We start from the raw sequence: 19,230 nt of genomic DNA on the forward strand, positions 1-19,230 counted from the left end.
GCGGTAGTGAGGTTGGCCCAGGATCGAACATTGTTTCGTTCTGCTGTGCATGGGGTCGCTATGAGTTGGTTCTGACTCGATGGCACCTGACAACAACAACAAGAGCATAGACATATGTTAACATGGGAGCAGGGCAGGTAATATACAACAAAAATGAGGTTAGCAAAGGAAATATGATGGTATCAGTGAACACAGAGAGAAATGCGTTAAAGTGAATACAGGTAAATTCTGTTAACTGTTGGTATAAGAAGGGGATTGCAACTATGTAGTGATGCAAAGTGTATGGTTTGTTGAGTGTAAAACTAATGATCTGCTCTGTAAACATTCACTCATTTCCCAATAAAAGGTTTTTTTTTTTTAGTTTTCCAAACAAACAGAACTCAAAAGGTAAATTTTAGATTTATGAATAGGAATCTGTTTCTGCGCAGATTGTTCAGTTACCTTACTTACATTGTTCACAGAGCAAGAACCATTCTCATTATTTCATTCTGTTGTTCTCTTTCCATTATCCTGCCTGTTTATATTCTCTTGTTTGTTTCAAAGTTATTGGTTTCATAGAGGTAATTTTTTTAAGGCCCACAATATTTATGGGTGATATTCATCACTTTTTTAGTCAGTTTATTAGCTCACAGGTTAGTTTTGGTTCAGGGTTTAAAGAGTATCTTAGGATGATATCTCTGGGAGTTTTCCATTCTCAACCAGTACAGTATTGTACTGGCTTCTGTGTATTAATTCCTTTTTAAAAAGAATTTGAAATTCAGTTTTATATTTTTCTCCCATTCTATCATGGTCCTTCTATTGTGGTCATGATTAGAACATTTGGTAGTTGTAGCCTGGTACCTTAGTTCTTCTGGCCTCAGAATAGATGAAGCCGTGGATTGTGCTGACTATTTCTTGTAGGTTGCTTTCTTTTTTGAATCTGTAACTATCTTTTTCTATTATGCCAAAGGAGTAGAGACCAGTAGTTCTGTCTTTGATGGGCACTCACAAGCTTTTTAGATCCTAGAAACTACTCTTCCAAGACTAGGATATTGAATATAACTTTACACCTGAACTAGGCACATATTGTACCAATTGTCTCAGCTGTCCAATGAGACTATTGTCCAAATCTTTCAGCCCACAAATCTAATCCTCTGAGGTCTGATCATACCTTCAAAGTATCTGTAACCGTGACCCTTATGTGCTTTCTTATGTATATGATTTGGACTGTGGAATAGAGCACTGGACCACAGGGTCAGTTTGAACCATGAGGTTGGTGGATCAAACTCAACAGGTGCTCCTTTGAAATCCTATATAGATTGCTATGAGTCGGAACAGACTGGATGGCACTTAAAAACAACAACAATAGTACCGTCAGTGTTGTAGATGGATTGCACAGGGAAATAACTAGCCTCTTCTTTTATCTTGACAGGATTCGCATCCTCACATTTTCCCCAAGTATAAGCTTTCAGTCATTTCCCCTTCCCAAGAGAACAGAAATCACTTGCTGTATTTAAAATTGTACTGTTCATTTGAGAAATAAAAAATGTTTGTGCTTAGAATTCACTAAGCGTAAAATACTCGCCATTAACTTTTTAATCATTTTCTTTAATAACTTAGGAAATGCTAGTTAAAAAATTCATTTTTCACTAAAACCAAGTGTGCTTGCTGTAGCTCATTGGCACACTGTCACCTCTCTCTGCTCAGTACTGGGCTGTGACTACATGTACATGATTGAAAATGGAGATCAATATAAGCTATTTCTTCTTTCTTATAACTGGTAATTGCTAAGACTTGGAAGGAAAGAGAATTTCAGATGCTGTGGTGGAAATAAGGAATGCTGGTGGCACAGCGGTCGTGTAGTCAGTTACTAACTAGTTAACAGTTCAGATCTGCCAGCTGTTCCATGGGAGAATGCTGTGGTCGTCGGCTTCCCTAAAAGATCACAGCCATGGAAACCCTACGGAGTTCCATTCTGTCATATAGGGTCGCTATGAGTTGGAACCAACTCAATGGTAGTAGGTTTGGGGGGGTTTTGGCAGTGGAAATAAGTTCTTTACTTTTCATTTGTTTGTTTACTTTTTATTTCTTCCAGGAGAAATGGTTGGATTGAAAGCTAACCTTTTCTTTTTCCTAGCAAACTCTTACTGTAGGAATGATGTGTGTTTCCCATTATTTATTTAAAACTAAATTATTACAGTATTTTGGTTTTGGTTTGCCTTGCCTGCCTTTCCTCAGTTTCATTTTGGGTATTCATTCTGAGAAATGGTCAGAATAGTTTTCTGTACAAGCTACTTAAAATTAGTACAGATACCCTGGTTCCTTACTTTTGACTTTATTGCAAAAGAGAATTATTGAAAAAGAGAATAAAAAGCATCTCTAAAAATTAAAATGGAGCATTTTGAAATGTTATTGATACATATACTGGCAGTTGGCCTTTGGTTTTGCCATTAAGGCTTTAAAACCATGGTTTAAACATTAAAAATAGAATAAAACCCACTGAGCACAATATTCAGGTAGTATGAATTATACTGAAAATGAAGGATCAGTGAGTTTGATTTTGGCACAACTTGAAGACATTTCAGATATAAAAGTTTTTATGAAAAAATGTCTTAACGGTTTCTTTAAGTTGTAATGTTTGAGTATGTAGTGAATGCCAATCTTATTACAGGTTATATACAGTTCTGCTTCGTGGCTTTCCCATGTTCCATTAATTGCTTTATTAGTATTAGATTTGGGTTTCATAAATTGTCAGTGTGAAGTGTGATTCAAAATAAGATTCAAAATAAAGACTAGTTTATTTAATATTTTTTCTTAGATCATTTTATTTGGAAGTGAAATAGAAAAATTGCTCTGCCCAATAATATTTAACATTAGCTGAGAACAAAATTTAGCATAAGTAGTAATAGCTAAACTCACTGTTACAATTTTCAGTTTCATTTTAATTTTTCATTGCATTGGTAATGTGTTTTTTACTTCTTAGTTGCTAAAGCAATCTTGGTTTTCACTACTAAGTAATGTTTTGTGTTCTTTTTACTGTTGTTACTATTGATTAGCAATTTGCAATTTGTCAAACAAGAACATTTTTCCAATCATCCTTGATAAACAATCCTTGACTTTAACGATATTCCTGATGTAAGAATTCAGGAGTGGCCTGAAATTATGCTTGCCCTAATTCTCAAATGCAATTTTCGTGCTTCTGCTTTTGAAATTGCTAAACTAATTATTGCTCTTCTCATCTGTATTTTTTTGTTTTGTTTTGTTTCCTCTATCAGCCAGTACCCCTTCTGAAACAGAAGATGAATCATTCCATCACAATGTCACAGGAACAGATTGCTAGTCTTCTAGCTAATGCTTTTTTCTGCACATTTCCACGGCGAAACGCTAAGATGAAATCGGAGTATTCTAGTTACCCAGATATTAACTTCAATCGGTATGTTACAGAGAACACTTCTTTAATAATGAAATAGAGAAGAATGGTGGTGGTTATGTGCTGTGCAGTCGGTCTGACTCATAGCAACCCTGTACAGGGTTTTCGAGGCAGTAAATCTTTACGGAAGCAGAACGCCTCATCTTTCTCCCTTGGAACAGTTGGTAGTTTCGAACTGCTAACCTTGTGGTTAGCAGCCCAATTCATAACCACTACGCTACTGGAGTATTTATCTAGTGATTTGCCATGGACCAAGCGTTTTATGTATAGTTATCTATTTTAACCTTTGCAATACTTTGAATTGATATTTTTTCCGGCAAGGTTCATGGAGACTAAAGAACTTGGCTTAGGATCCAGTAGTTATAAGTCATAGTGCTGAGGTTTAATCTTCGGACTGTTTTAGTCCAAGGCCATGTTCTTTTCATCAGATGTCCTCCTCACCTGAGTGCACTGGAGTCGTCGTTAAGTACCATCTAATTGGTTCTTACTCATAGCGACCTTGTATAGGGTTTCCAAGGAACAGCTAGTGGGTTTGAACTGTCAGTCTTGTGGTTCGCGTCTGTATTATTCATGGGAACATTGATTGTATATTATACCAGAGGGTTTCAAAAAGTTCTTGGAAAAATTCCATTATCTTTCATTCCCACTTTTTCATGAACTTTTTGAAGCTCACAGTTTTATATTCTGACATATGTTAAAGCTAGAGTAAAAGTCCTTTTCTCTGTAAAGGCCTTATAAAATGTGAGTAAAATCTTGTTCAGCTGACTGTCTTGTGAGAATTTTGGAACTAAGAATAAAACTTACATTGTTAAGATTGGAACCCTGGCAGCAATAATGGGCTCAAACATAACAGTAGTGAGGTTGGTGCAGGATTGGGCAGTAGTATTTCATTCTCTTGTGCTGTGAGTCTGAACCGACTTGTGTGCACCTAACAACAAAAACAAGAAGATGACAAGCCAAATAAAAGTTTACTTTCAGTTTTCTTTAATATTTAATTCAAAGATGTTCAGATTAGTTCATTATAAAGAAATTGCTGAAGTTTTAGATCCCAGCTATTTCCCAAATGAGTACTTGATCTACTCTAACAACATTATAAGGAATCCTGGCAAATGAATAACATTTCTCTCTGTATTTCTATCCTTTCATTCATGAGTTAAAGGGAACAGAGCTAAATATTGTTATATACACAATCCTACAATAACAGCAAGGCGCTCTGGTAGCGTAGTGGTTATGAATCGGGCTGTGAACCTCAAGGTCGGCAGTTTGAAACTAACAACCATTCTGCTGGAGAAAGATGAGGCTTTCTGCTCCCGTAAAGATTTACAGCCTCGGAAACCCTCACTATGAGTCGGAACTGACTCCACAGCACAGAACAACAACAACAAACAATAACAGTGATCTACAGATCCTGGCCCAACTCTACGGCACTTAGCAACAACAACAAATGGGTAGATACCCCCTGGAGGCCTGATGTGGCGTTGTGGGTTAACGTGCCAGACTGCAAAGCCTTTTGAACTGCAAGGTTGGTGGTTCAAGCTCATTAGCCACTCCTCAGAAACTCTACAGGGTTGCTATGGGTCGGAACCAACTCGACAGCACTTCACAACAACAACATAGGTAGATACATGAATAGATAACACATGCAAAACGGGTGTGGGAGAGAAAGTGAGAATGTACCAAAGGTTTGACAGAAGATTTTTGTGCTTGACTATTTACCTTTATGGAGTCCTGATGTGGCTCTGTAGGATAAGCACTGGACTGTTGACTACAAGATTGGCAGTTCAAACCCACCAAGTCACTCCTCAGAAACCTTATACAGGGTTGCTGTGAGTTAGAACCGACTTGATGGCATATAGCAACAACAATGTTTACCATTGCTACAAACATATCCATGAATGTGATGGAACATGGAGGGGTAAAAGTTACGAAAACTTCTTAGACTTTACCAAACACTTTAAGGAAATGATTTGCTAGGTCTGGGGATGCAGGGTATACCATGGTCAATTAGGATAACAGTTCACAAAGACAATGGTCCACATCCTACTTTGATGAGTAGAGACTGGGATTTTAAAAACTCATAAGCAGCCCTCTAAGGTGCTATTATTCATCTCTCCCTGTCTGGAGGAAACAAAAGTGATGAAAATTGAAGACACTTGGAAACAATCCTGTGGAACCATTAATCCAGTAAAACCAAAAGAACTCAATGGTGTTTTTTTTGGTGGGACGGGGGGACATAGAATAAAACTCAAAATAATAAAAAAGACCAGGTCAGATGGAGACTGGTAGAACCTCAAGACTGTGGCCCTGGGTCACCCTTCGTGTCTGAAACAGAAATCACCCTGTGGTTCAGTTTTCACCTAAGCAATGTTACTGTTAAGTGCTGTCAAGTTGGTTCCAACCCATAGCGACCCTGTACAGGGTTTCCAAGGCTGTACATCTTTATGGGAGCAGAAAGCCTCATCTTTCTCCCACAGAACCACTGGTAGTTTCAAATTGCCGATCTTGAGGTTAGCAGTCCAACTCCTTAAGCAAATAGATAGGTTAATAGAGGGAAGCAACACTAGTGAAGTATGCATGCCTTAGAATGGTCAGCCTTTTGAAATTAAAGGGCAGCATTTACTCATGAACAAATTTCAGAACAGTAGGGAGAAAAGTAGCAATGAAAACAAACACGGAGGGAATGAGATAAATGGTGTTATATTGATAGGATTTCAGTCAAGTTGAAATGAAGTCTATTATTTGTTGAATGTAAAATTGATGATCTGCTTTGTAAACCTTCACCCAGTCACACTAAAAATTAAAATTAAAAAATAATATAAATCTGTGAATAGAATGTTAGTTTTCTTCTCGAATGTCAGGGGCAGGTCTTAAAATTGGGGCCCTGGTGGTGCTATATTGTTAAGCCACAGGGTCCACAGCTCAAACTAACCAGCCGCTCTGCAGGAAAAAGATGAGGCTGTTTGCTCAAGTGGAGTTCTGGTGTGGTGCTGTAGGATAATCACTGCACTGAAAGGTGGGTTTGAATCGCACCATCGACAGTTCAAACTCATCAGTCACTCATCAGAAACCCTATGCAGGATCACTATGAGTCGAACCGCACTTAACAACAACAATCTGATCTTGTAAAGATTTATAGCCTCATCAAAATCAGCTCCATGGTGGGTTCGTTGTAGGTTACGTGATATGTCCTTCTCCACCCATGTGATGCCTGTGAGGGGATGGCAAGGGCGGCGGTATCCAGAGTAGAAAGTCCCTGCCATAGAAGAAAATTACACTCGTGGCTGCCGTACTGTTTCTGTTGAATGGTGCGCTTCATTTATTTCAGTTTTTTATTATACTTCTTTGTAAAACTCTTTTATTTTGAACTAATTTCAAATAATTGTAATTGTTTAAAATACATAATTTTAGGCTTAAAGGAAAATTACATAAATAGTTCTGAGAATTCCTGTATGTACCTTCACTGTTGTTGTTACGAGCCATCAGGTCAGTTCCAACTAACAGCAACCCTGTAAGGGTTTCTGAGGAGCGGTTGGTGAATTTGAACCCCCACCTTGGCACTTATCCTACAGTGCCACACCAGGACTCCATATATCTTACGTAACCATAGTATGTGTGGGAGGGGAGGCGGTTGAGTGGGGAGGTTTCAAAATGTTGGCTACAAATTCCATTGTCTTTTAATTTCATTCCTTCATGAATTTTTTTGAAACCCTCTTGTATTTAAGTCTTTTGACTATTTTAAAATTATATTGCTTATCTTTTTATTGTTGAGTTGTAGTTCTTTTATATATATTCTATATGTTAAATCTTTATCAGGTGTATCATTTCTAAATATTATATTCCATTCTACAGACTATCTTTTCACTGTCTTATGAATATTTTTTGATGAACAATATTTGGGGGGCAGATTTCAATTTCTCTATTTTGTCTTTTGTTGTTCATGCTTTTCGTATCATATGTAAGAGACTATTACCAAATGAAAAGTCATGAAGATTTGTCCCTATATTTTCTTCTAAGAGTTTTATGATTTTAGAACTTAAATTTTGGTCACTGATCTGTGAAATTTCCTTAGATGATGTGAGAATGGGATTCAGTTTTACTATTCTGTATTTGGAAATCCAGTTGTTATAACACCACTTGTTGGCAAGACTATTCTTTCCCGATTGATTACAGTTGCTGTATAGTAAGTTTTGAAATCTAGAAATGTGGGCTTTCTGCTTTGTTCTTGTAATTTGACTTTGGTGATGAAATCCCACAAACTTTTTGAGCTGTTTTTAAAAAGCTAGTATGGGTAGCTTCTCCCTTTGTAAATCACCTCCATAAGCTATATCATGATCATTGTCTTTACTTAACCTATTGCTTCAGCTCCTTTACTGTTCAGTGTGTACAAAATATAAAACTCAACACCGTCTTATTTGATCACTTAGAACCTGCAGTGCTCACAGCCTTGTTTTATTTTTTAAGTTTTCATTGTGAACTGAGTGATAGTTTACATGGGGCACCATCAGTTTTACACTCATCGTTTCATTGCAGTGATAACAATCTCCTCCGTGCATCATCATCCAATAGTATTTGCTTCTATTCCCTCTGTGGTTTAAATTTTTTTATTTTTCAGGATGTACCCAAAAACCCTCAGGGTTATATAATCATTTAAACAACCAGTCTTTTTTTTTTTTTTTTTTTCCATGAGTCTAGAGTCCTCAGCTGCTCTATTCCTCCATCTCTGGTGTCACTGGTTCTCTGGATAGGGTCCCACATTCTGCTTGTGCTCTTCTCCTTTGATGGTCCTATGGTCCTCTATTCCTGGACTGTAAGATTAACTACTCCCCTCTTTTTGTTACAAAATTTCTACCTTTACAGTTGTGACAGTCGCAGTTAGTCTTGATATCCATTACTCACTATTGAATCGTAAGAATCTTATACCCATCTCTTTTCACCAGACCTGTCTAGACAAAATGAATACTATTCAGTGGGGATTCTGCCTCTCCTTACACCCTCTGAAACGAAACTCCCTCTTGAAAACTTGTAAGCCAGTCACTTCGTGCCTTTATAGTCCCCATTTTAGGTAGCCAATGTCATATGTTGCCCATCCCTATCATCCCTGTATGCAGAGGGGATAGGATTGATCCTTGATGTGCAGATTCCTTTGCACTCAGTTGGTATTTTGAGCAGCTACATCCATAAGTATAGGTCAAGTTCATCAACAGCTTTCTTTCTTTAAACAATGAAATGAACCCATTTAGTTACCAGAATTTATGTTAATTTTAATATATGCATTAATTTTATAACATCTCTTTTTTAACTAGAGTTTTGGCAGGAGTCATTGTAATTTATCCTAAAGTGCTTTTATCTTTTTAATTGTGCCATTGTAATATATCCTAAAGACTTAAGTGGAGCATGTTAGACTGATGGCAAAAATCCCCACTACTGGACCAACAAATAACATGATAAACGGGTGAAAAGATTGAGATTTTCAAAGACTGCAGTTTGCTTGGATACACAGTCAGTGCTCCATGTGCAGCAGTCATGATATCAAATAAGTACTTTTCTTAACTAGTAACAAATATGTATTAAGCAGTTACTAGGTGACAATCATTTTTTATTTAATCCTTGTATCAACTTTGTGAATTAGGTATTGTTCTCATTTTTCAGATAAGGAAAGAGAGGCTTAGTATGGGTTGGTAACTTCACTAAATTAACATAGTAAGTGGTGGAATTGGGATTCAAACTGGCGATAGAATCTGTTTCCTGTAAGCTATGTTCTGTGATATAGTTTCCCTTGGAATAAACTGGATTAACACTTCTTATGTTGTTGTTAAATGTGGTAGAATTAGTGCCAACTCATATTGACTCTGTATAGGGTTTCTGAGGAAGAGTTGATGTATTTGAACCACCAACCTTGCTGTTAGCAGTCCAGTGCTTATCCTACAGTGCTAGACCACTTACCTTATAGATAGTTAGAAATTATGACTATTAATCAAGGCTATTCTTAGATGTTGAGTCATTTCAAGAGGTACCATATGTATGATCAAGAACCGATGGTATTGAATGAAGAAGTCCAAGCAGCGCAGATGGCATTGATATAAAACAAAGCTCCAGAAATTAATGAATAAACATTGAAATGTTTCAACAAACTTGTTCAGCACAGAAGGTGCTCAGTTGACTATATCATGAAATTTAGAAGACAGCTACCTGGCCAGTTGTGATTGGAAGAGATCCAGTATTTCTGCCCATCCTGAAGATGGGTGACCCAACAGAAAACAGGGATCATGGAACAATTTCACTAGTATCACATTCAATTAAAATTTTGCTGAAGATAATTTTTAAATTATTACAGCGGTATATTGACAGCTACTAGAAAATCAAGCTAATTCAGACTAAGATGTGGAACGAGGGATATCATTGCTGATGTTAGATGGAATTTAAAGAGTGAATACCAGAAATATGTTTACTTACGCTGTTTTGTCTATGCTAAGGCTGTGTGGATCATAATAAACTTTGGATAATGTTGCAAGTAACGGGTTTCCAGAACCCTCCATTATGCTCATGAGGAACCTGTCCATAGATCCAGAGGCAGAACAAGGGGATAACTGAATGGTTCAGTATCAGAAAAGCTGTGTGCTAGGCTTATATCCTTTCACCATACTTATTCAATCTGTATGCTGAGCAAATCCAAGGAGTTGGATTCTATGAAGACGAACATGGCATCAGAATTGGTGGAAGAGTCATTAACTGCTTGCCATATGCAGATGACACAACCTTCCTTACTTATTGACAAATATCAAAGATCACAGCTTTCAGTATAGATTGCACTTTAATGTAAAGAAAACAAAAATCCTCACTACTGGACCAATAAATAACATCATGATAAATGGAAAAAAGAGCAAAGTTTTCAGACTTCAGTTTGCTTGAATATACAATCAATGCTCAATGTGCAGCAGTCAAGAAATCAAATGATGTACTAGGCAAATCTTTTACAAAAGACCTCTTTTAAGTGATTTAAGAGCAAAGATGTCAGTTTAAGGACTAAGGCACCCCCGACCCAAGCTATGATATTTTCATTCACCTCAGAGTCCCTATACAGGGTCACTATGAGTCGGAACCAACTTGATGGCACTTAACAACAACATAAGTAAGTGAAAGTTGGACAATAAATAAGGAAGACTGTAGAAGAATTGATATGTTTGAATTATGGTGTTGGTGAAGAATACTGAAAGTACCATGGACTGCCAGAAGAACAAACAAATCTGTCCTGGAAAAAGTACAGCCAGAATGCTTTTTAGAAGCCAAGATGCCGAGACTTTTTCACTCATACTTTGAAAGTGTTGCAGGAGAGAACAATCTCTGGAGAAGAACATCATGCTTAGAAAAGTCAATGAAAAAGAGGAAAAGACCCCCCCAAGATGAACTGACGCAGTGGCAGCAACAGTGGGCTCAAACATAACAATTGTAGGATGTTGCAGGATCAGGTAGTGTTTCATTATACATAGGGTCCCTGTGAGTCAGAATTGATTGGATAGTATCTAACAACAATCGCAACCTTAGAAGTAATTCTTACTCTATCAAATGATGAAATCCATTTGTCAGTTCAAAGTAGTCAGGAGGGATTTAGTTTGCAGTGTCACAATAGCATTTTCACCAAATAGGAGTTTGAGTAGGTCTGTTGAAGATTTGGCATCTGGCCTGTTCTTCTCTTCTTGGCTGATGTTCTTTTGGGCACCAGAACATTGAGCATTAATGAAGGCAGACAATCCTGTGGTCATCTTTCCAGTTATATGGATCATCCTCAGTACCAGAATATCAGTGCTTCATACTATCTCACAGTGAGATGGTATGTTTTATAGCAGGCTTAACCGTGCAAGCACCATGAGCAGCGACTGTAAGGGACCATTGATACAGGCAGTTCACATTGATTCTGTCTGAAGTTGCTCAGTAGGAAAGTGTCTATACTAATAAAGTTCACAGGGGATAAGTAACTTGTAAGCAGAACTAGACTGTTGAACAGTCTTCTGTTCAAGCTCAGTGCTCTTCCATTTTGTCTACTCAAAAGCAGGGCACTCTGCTAGAGATCTAGAAATTGAAAACAGTTCTCCTTTTGTATGTGATGTCTGAAAGGTCAAGTAACTAATCTGATGAACCATTTGGTTAACTGAGTATATAGAATTTTTTTTTTTTTTCATTCCATAGTTGCTATTTATGATTACTGTTTCTGGCTATTAGGGGTTTTATTCATGTGTGTATGTTTCATCTAAAAAGAGGTATGTCTGCCTTCTTGATTGAATAAGAAAAAATGCTAAGAGTATGTGGTAGGAGGCTGATGTCAATAAATTCAATAAGCCTTTCCCTTTTTATTTATTGTTGTGTTCTTCCAGCCCTCCTTAGTTATGTTAAATACTCCTGACCTTTTCCCCTGCTTGCTTTTCAGAGCCTAAGCATTCTTGCAAAGGCTTCCAATGTGATTAGCATTGATGCTGCTGAGATTGCTTGGAAACTAGATGGTCAGAGATAAATTGTAGGTTGCAGGCTTTTACATCTGCCTTTTCCCTGGTTTGAACATGCTGGTGGGCCATATGGCAAAGTGCCTCACACAAAAGCCAAGAAGCACTTTCTGGCTGGGGTCCAGATAATTGCTTGCTTCCAGTGTAAAGTGGAGGTTATAGTGCTTTATGTTTGATTTACTAGGTACTAATGGGATTAATCCTTTACTTGAAATCACATGGGAGTTGTGTGTGTGTCTGGAATCCAATTCCAGTAATGTTATCAGTATTCCTTTCAGGGAAAGGTTTTATTAGACTATATTTTGTTTCACTCTATATATGGATAGAAAAACCTTTCCTTTGCAAATAAAAACACTTTTGTGTAGAACAGAGTGAGGTTGCCTGACTGGCTTTTTTTGTTTGTTTTCTTTAATAATCTGCAATTATCATTCAGTTAGATGTGTTCTCCCAAGATGCAGAAGGGTTATTATGACCTGTGGTTATACACATCCTTGTTAACTCAAAATATATCTTCAAATTTACATACCCAGAAATCATAAAATCGACATCTAAAAAAAACATTATTAAATGGAACAATTGGATGAGAATATCTCAATCTCTGAATCTGTCTCTTTGTATTTGTCTGAGTCTCTATCTCTCTGATTTTCTGACTCTTGTGCATTCTCCATCTGTGTCTGCTTGCCTGCCTGCCTCTAACCCCTTATCTGTCTGCATCTCTTGCCTGGCTATCTGTCCTGTCCCATCTGACCTTCTCCCCCCTTTCCTTGGCTTTGTCCTCAATCTGTGTTGTTCTTCTTCCCCTAGCCCAAAAACTTGTGAAGACTTTCACTTGTGAAGACTTTCATTTGGCCTATATATTTACTTTTCTGCTTAGTTTTACCTGCTGTTGTCCCTGGATAATTAGTTTTATTTGGGTGGCTAAAATTACTACTTTAAAAGTTCACGACAGCCAATTCTGAGAATTGACATAGGGTTTTTTTAAAAACAAAAAAACTACTTAATGTACCCCCACTTGCTCTGTACCTTCCCCCACTTTACCTCCCAGTTAGAAAGATAGAAAAGTATATTGGATTGTATAGTGATTTGAAATTAGGCTTATAATAACTATAAACTGAATAAATTAAGATTCTACCTTATAAAGAGATTTGGGCCTACAAAGTAAACAGTGGTGTTCATTTATAGTAGATGATAATAACAACCCTGTAATCTTTCAGTATAGTCTGTATCACTAGGGTAATGAATTTTCAGTCATTAGAGAGTCCTAAGATTAATAATTTTCATCATGGCTGTGAAATATGTGGCTTTTTATTTGATTTGAAATACAGCCGAACACGTAGAGAACCTAGAGACATATTTTCATTTTATATTTTATATTTTTTATGGACACCAACCATTGTTTTCTCTCTCTGCAGTAGTTCTATTGAAGAGGAATTTTTTCACATAATTGAATTATGAAGTACATCAATTCATTCTAGAAGTAGGTGGTGACTGCTTTTATGTTCCTACTGCTATTAAGTAGTAAGCCTAGAAAGGGATTCAGCAGTAGATCCCAAGATACTCATTTAGTAAATTATTTACTTATGTTGTTGTTGTTGTTAAGTGCCATCAAGTCGATACTAACTTATAACGACCCTGTATAGGGTTTCTGAGGAGTGACTTATGGGTTGAACTGTGGTTAGCAATCCAGTGCCACTGCAGGACTCCTTATTTATTTTTACAGGATGTTTCTTCAGACTGCCAATTGGCATCTTTAATTTGACTTGAACTCTTGTCTGGTGGACACGTTACAGAAGAAACCAAGCTGAAACCTTTACTCTCAAAGAGCTTTTCTTTTCGTAGTCAGCTGGATTTAAAGAGTATGTGTGCTATACTTATTTAACAGATGAGTAAAAATTATCACATAGGGACTCTTATCCTGGAATCCTGGTGTGGTGCTGTAGGATACGCACTGGACTGCTAATCGCAACGTCAATGATTCAAACCCATTAGCTGCTCCTTGGAAACCCTATACATGGTCCCTATAAGTCAGAACTGACTCAATGGCTCTTAGCACCAACTGACAAATTCTTAGACTGTCTTTAAAGTATTGAGTGTTTAGATTTGGTTAGAGTATGATTTTCTTTAATGTTAGTATTCTTTTTAGTAAATAGTTATTCACATAGATTTTTTATTTCCCAAGTTGAACCTAATATATAATCTCGTATCACTCAAAACAGCATCATTTGAAAGCTGCATTTTCTTCCCTTTTCCTAATTTATTTCAGTTCCTCAATAGGATTTTCTCATGAAATTCATTTTTCCTTCTTTTCATAGTTACATAAGTTTTCTTCTCTTACCATGAAAACTTTTACCCATTTTAGCACTTATTAAAGTGTACTTTTACTTGGAGGCTTTTTAGTTTTAAAAGTAAGATTATCTGACTAGGTCCAGTGAATGACACCTCATCATTTCTAGTCACCGAACCTCTATAGGTTTTAAATGCTTTTGGAAAATTCACTTGTGTGCCCAAAGGCATGCTCTTGTGTTTGAAATATTTTAGAGAGCTACATACTCAGGTCATCTGCTTCTGTAGCTCTGGTTTTCTTTCCTTGAGATAAATTGCATTATGTGTTACCAATAACAAGGCCATGTCATTTTAAAGAAAACTAGATTAAGTAATGCAAGTCCAGGTTACTGGAAACTAGATGACATGACATAGGCATTTTTTACTGTTTTTGTTACCATGCAGAGGACATATTTGTTTAATTTACAATGTCACTCAGTCCCCACTATCTTGTCATACCCATTCATCCCTCCACCCCCCCTCCCCCCAAAACAATCAGACATGGAGTTTTTTCAGATGCCATTTTTGTTCAACCATTTAACTACCTAGTAATATTATAAATTATGGATTGTATTTGCCTTTGGGAAATAGCCACACATTAACTTGCTGACCCTAATTGACTTTAGGAGACCAGATGGTGCCTTCTGCCTGGAAAAATGTATTAGAGAAAGAGGTTATTAGAAAAAGCCATCTGACTAGAAAGAGCAACTTTGAGGAAGCCTAGGTTATGTTGGCCTCAGACCTCTCCAGATACCATTTGAATCCAAACCCATTATTCAACCATTTTAAAGAAGAACTGTTTCATTTTTCCCTTGATGGAAATAGATTTCATATTTTGCAAATCTTTAAGGCATTTTAAATCATCTTCCAGCCTTGTTTATTTTTGTCTCTTGCAGGTTGTTTGAAGGACGTTCCTCAAGGAAGCCTGAGAAGCTTAAAACGCTCTTCTGCTACTTCAGAAGAGTCACAGAGAAAAGTAACTGCCTTTTATTCTTACTGTAATTTTCCTGTCAGGTGACATGTCAGGACCATTGTGTGTTTAAAATATCTCTTCAACCCAAATCAAGTTGTAACAGTTGACTATGATAAACCATATATTTGCTGTTTTATTTTGAATTAGTAGTCCCATTTTCTTTTAATTGTCACTTTGTATTTTGTTTTTTCACTTCATTTTTTTACCCAGTTAAGTATTGATGATACCAAAGGATATAAACAGATATTCATAAATATTTATAGGAAGACTTACAAAACAGTTACCAAGAAACATATCCAGCAAAGTAACAGGTTGTTGCTCACCAATGTTCACTTTACTACACAAGGTTTATTCTAGAAGTTACCCAACTCTCTGAAGCTATCCAATTCTTCCTTCCACAAAAGCTAAGCAAACGTTCAGTAGCTGATGAAGTCATGTTTTGTTCTGACAGCCAGAGAAAGATTTTTAAAGAACCGTCTCTACTTTTCTGGCCTGTGTTACAGCACCAGATATTTGTTGTTCTTAAGTGCATGTTGTGCATAAACATACATTTGTCTGTATGATTGTATGTGTTGTATGTATGTATCTGTCAGGGTCCTTATAGACACTGAAATCTAACCAATGTGGTATACATGAAAGACTTTTGATAAGTAAAAATTAATTTGATACTTAAAAAATTGACCAGTAAATATGCTTTAAGTGTTCGTTATGTAAACTAACTGTCATAATTAGTCTAAGTTGATTTGTGTAGGTCAACTATTCATTGCCTTTTTACCTATCTTTGTCTTTTATTCTTTCTCTGAGTCTTTGTAAAGTTTATATACTTGGTGTTTACATGCTTGTCTTTTTCTATTGGACTTTGACCACCTTGCTTTCCCTGAAGCCGCACATAGCAACAAACAGAAGGCATACACAAAGTCACAGTACCAAAAAGAATTGTTGGCTTTCTGTCATTTTAAGAAGTAGCATAAGATCAAGAACCAGTGTTATGGAAAGAAGTCCATGGTACACTAAAGGCATTAACAAAAATCAGATCTCCAGTAATTGACAGAATACCAGTTGAAATATTTCAACAAACTGTTGATGCTCTGGAAACACTCACTAGTCTAGTCCAAGAAATGTGGAAGATAGCTAGCTACCTGGACAATGAACTAGAAAGAAAGATGATTCAACAAAAAGTGGAAATTACCAAACAATGTCACTAATATCACATACAAATAACATTTTGCTGAAATAATTCAAAAGTAGTTGCAACAATACATTGACAGGGAGCTGCCAGAAATTCAGACTGGATTCAGAAGAGGCCATGGAATGAGGAATATCATTATTGACCTCAGATAGATTTTGGCTGAAAGCAGAGAATACCAAAAATATATTTACTTGTGCTTTATTGTCTATGTAAAGACATTCAACTTTGTGGATCATAACAAATTATAGATAACATTGCGGAGATTGATTATTCCAGAACACTTCATTGAGAAACCTGAACATAGACCAAGAGACAGTTTGAACACTAGGGGATATTGTGTGATTTTTAAATGAAGAAATGTGTGCATTGTGGTTGCTTCCTTTCACTGTATTTATTCAATCTGTATTCTGAGTAAATAATCTGAGAAATTGAGAACTATATGAAGAAAGCAGCATCAGGATTGGAGAAAGACTCATTAACAGTCTCCAGTAGGCAGATGATATAATTAACCTTGCTTGCTGAAAGTAAAGAAGACTTGAAGTACTTACTGATGAACATGAAAGACTGTGGTCTTTAGCATAGACTACAACTCAATGTAAAGAAAGCAGGAACACAACTGGGCCCACAAAAAAAATCATAATAATTGGAAAAAAGATTGAAGTTGCCAGGAATTTCATTTTACTTGTACCCACAGTCAGTGTTGTACATTGAAGCAGCAGTCAAGAAATCAAATGCTATATTTCATTTGGCAAATCCACTGCCAAAGACTTCTCTGAAGTGCTAATCAAAGATGTCACTTTGAGGACTAAGGTGCCCCTTACCTAAGCCGTGCTATTTTCAATCATCACCTGTGCATGTGAAAATTGGATAATGAGTAATGAATAAAGAAAATGATCAAAGAAGAATGGATACATTTTAATTGTGGTATTGACAAAGAGTATGACGAATATCATGAACTTCCTGAAGAAACAACAAATCTGTGTTGGAAGAAGTACATTAAACAAGATTCATTAACAACTTATATGCAGATGATATATGCCTGCTGAAAGTGAAGATGACTTAAACTAATTTTCTATTTCTGGGATTCCCTGGATTCTCTAGAAGAGATGATATGGTTATAGAGGATTTTTTTTTTTTTTTTTAAGTATGAAAGTTGCCCCTTCTTCAGTATTTGCCTCCAACTGAGATTGCATTACCAAAGGAACAAAAATTGGTTAGTTTTTAAAATTCTGGCTCTTGGCAAACTCCTCTTGCTCAGTATTTATTTGGGGCCTTGTACCTAACTGAACTGCCAGTATTTCTCTCTGGACTATGGTGGTAGTGGTGGTTGGTGGTTACGTGCCATGGAGTGGGTTCTGATGCATAGCGACCCTTAAACAGGGTTTTCGAGGCTGTAAATCTTTATGGGAGCAGAAAACCTCATCTTTCTTCTGCAAAAGAGCTGGTAGTTTCGAACTGCTGACCTTGCGGCTCACAGCCTGATTTGTAACCACTGCACTACCGGAGTTCTGGACTATAGCAGGGAATTTGTTGACTTGTACTGTAGCAAGGGTATTAAAAAGCTTTGGAGGTGTACTGTACACCTTCCAGTCCTACAGTTTTTTTCATTTCTTAACTTAATTGTATTTTCTTGCTGTTCGTCTCCATAACACCTCAAGGGTTTCACTTTTGAAGAAACAATTATGATGGGAATACTAGTCTTGAAAGGAGACATACTGTACATAATCAGGGAAAAGAAAGGACTTCTCCATCTTGATATTTTGCTGTAGATGGCTAGTTTTGTTTCTCATAGAGAAATCTGACTCACCTGTCATGCTGCTCCTAAGGAACTCCTGTTGTAAGCAGCTCTTCAAGAGTGGAACTTTGTGTAATCTTGTTGGGACTATGTAAAAGGAAGAAAGCCACAGGACTGCTCGTTCAGTCTTGGGAAGAGCTCCATGATTTTGCACAAGGAAACATGACCTGAAGCTTATGTATGGACACCTTTCTATCAATCTTCAATGACTGAATGTTGTATGATAGTCTTCCAAAGAAGGGGTGTGGAATATTCTGGTTTTACAACAGATTTTCTGCTAATTTCATTTTTGGAAGCACAGATTCCAAATCTCTTGTGTATAACCCTTATTAACTTTGTTTCCTACTTAAATACCTTGTATTAGTTAATGATTCATGTTCAGCATTATTTCAATCATTTGTCATTACAGAAAGAAAAATACTTAGAGAAATACTTATATTTGTGTTTTAAATAAAACTGGTGGTGTTTTTAAAGTGCCATCATATTGGTTCCTACTCATATTGGCCCTGTATAGGGTTTCCGAGGAACAACTGGTGAGTTTGAAATGCTGACCTTGTGGCTAGCAATCCAGTGCTGATCCTACCAGGAGTCCAAAACTGGTATAGGAAAGTCAAAAGTGAAAAAAAAAAAAAGGGCTGATATTTCAAGATGACTGGCAAAGGCGTGTGAAGTACATCTTCTCTGGAAAATTTATACTTTAATCCAGATCTTTAGCAAAGGCAATATCTCTTCGATTATAAAATGTGTATCCCAATTTCAGAAATTAAATATATAAACATAATTAATATGATAATTCCATTAGGACCAACTTTTCAGCATTGTCAAATGTCTGTTTCAAATGAGAATCTTGAGACTGAAAGATTTAAAAGAACCTTCTGCATTCAGTTATTTTCATTTCATATAGTTTTGAGTGTCTTTTAGGTGAAGTATTTAAAAATTGATAATCCATATGCAGTAATATATTGTGAATTTTTTTTAAAGGTTTTTATTGTGGATTGAGTGAACATTTACAGCGCAGATCATCAGTTTTACATTCAACAAATCATA

At 36.6% G+C, this 19,230-nt stretch overlaps 1 protein-coding gene across 4 annotated transcripts in view; it reads left to right on the forward strand.

The window, feature by feature from the left end:
* Nucleotides 1–19,230, forward strand: part of PARG (poly (ADP-ribose) glycohydrolase) — a 244,861-nt gene that overhangs the window by 122,024 nt on the left and 103,607 nt on the right. For all 4 annotated transcript variants that reach the window (XM_006874599.1, XM_006874597.1, XM_006874600.1 and 1 more), the window contains 2 exons: nt 3,255–3,412; nt 15,123–15,202. In XM_006874599.1, the coding sequence (XP_006874661.1) occupies nt 3,255–3,412; nt 15,123–15,202 (238 nt within the window). The remainder of the gene's footprint in view (nt 1–3,254; nt 3,413–15,122; nt 15,203–19,230) is intronic.

The sequence above is a fragment of the Chrysochloris asiatica genome, unplaced genomic scaffold (genome assembly GCF_000296735.1).
Source record: "Chrysochloris asiatica unplaced genomic scaffold, ChrAsi1.0 scaffold00289, whole genome shotgun sequence".
In the NCBI taxonomy this organism is placed as follows: Eukaryota; Metazoa; Chordata; class Mammalia; order Afrosoricida; family Chrysochloridae; genus Chrysochloris; species Chrysochloris asiatica.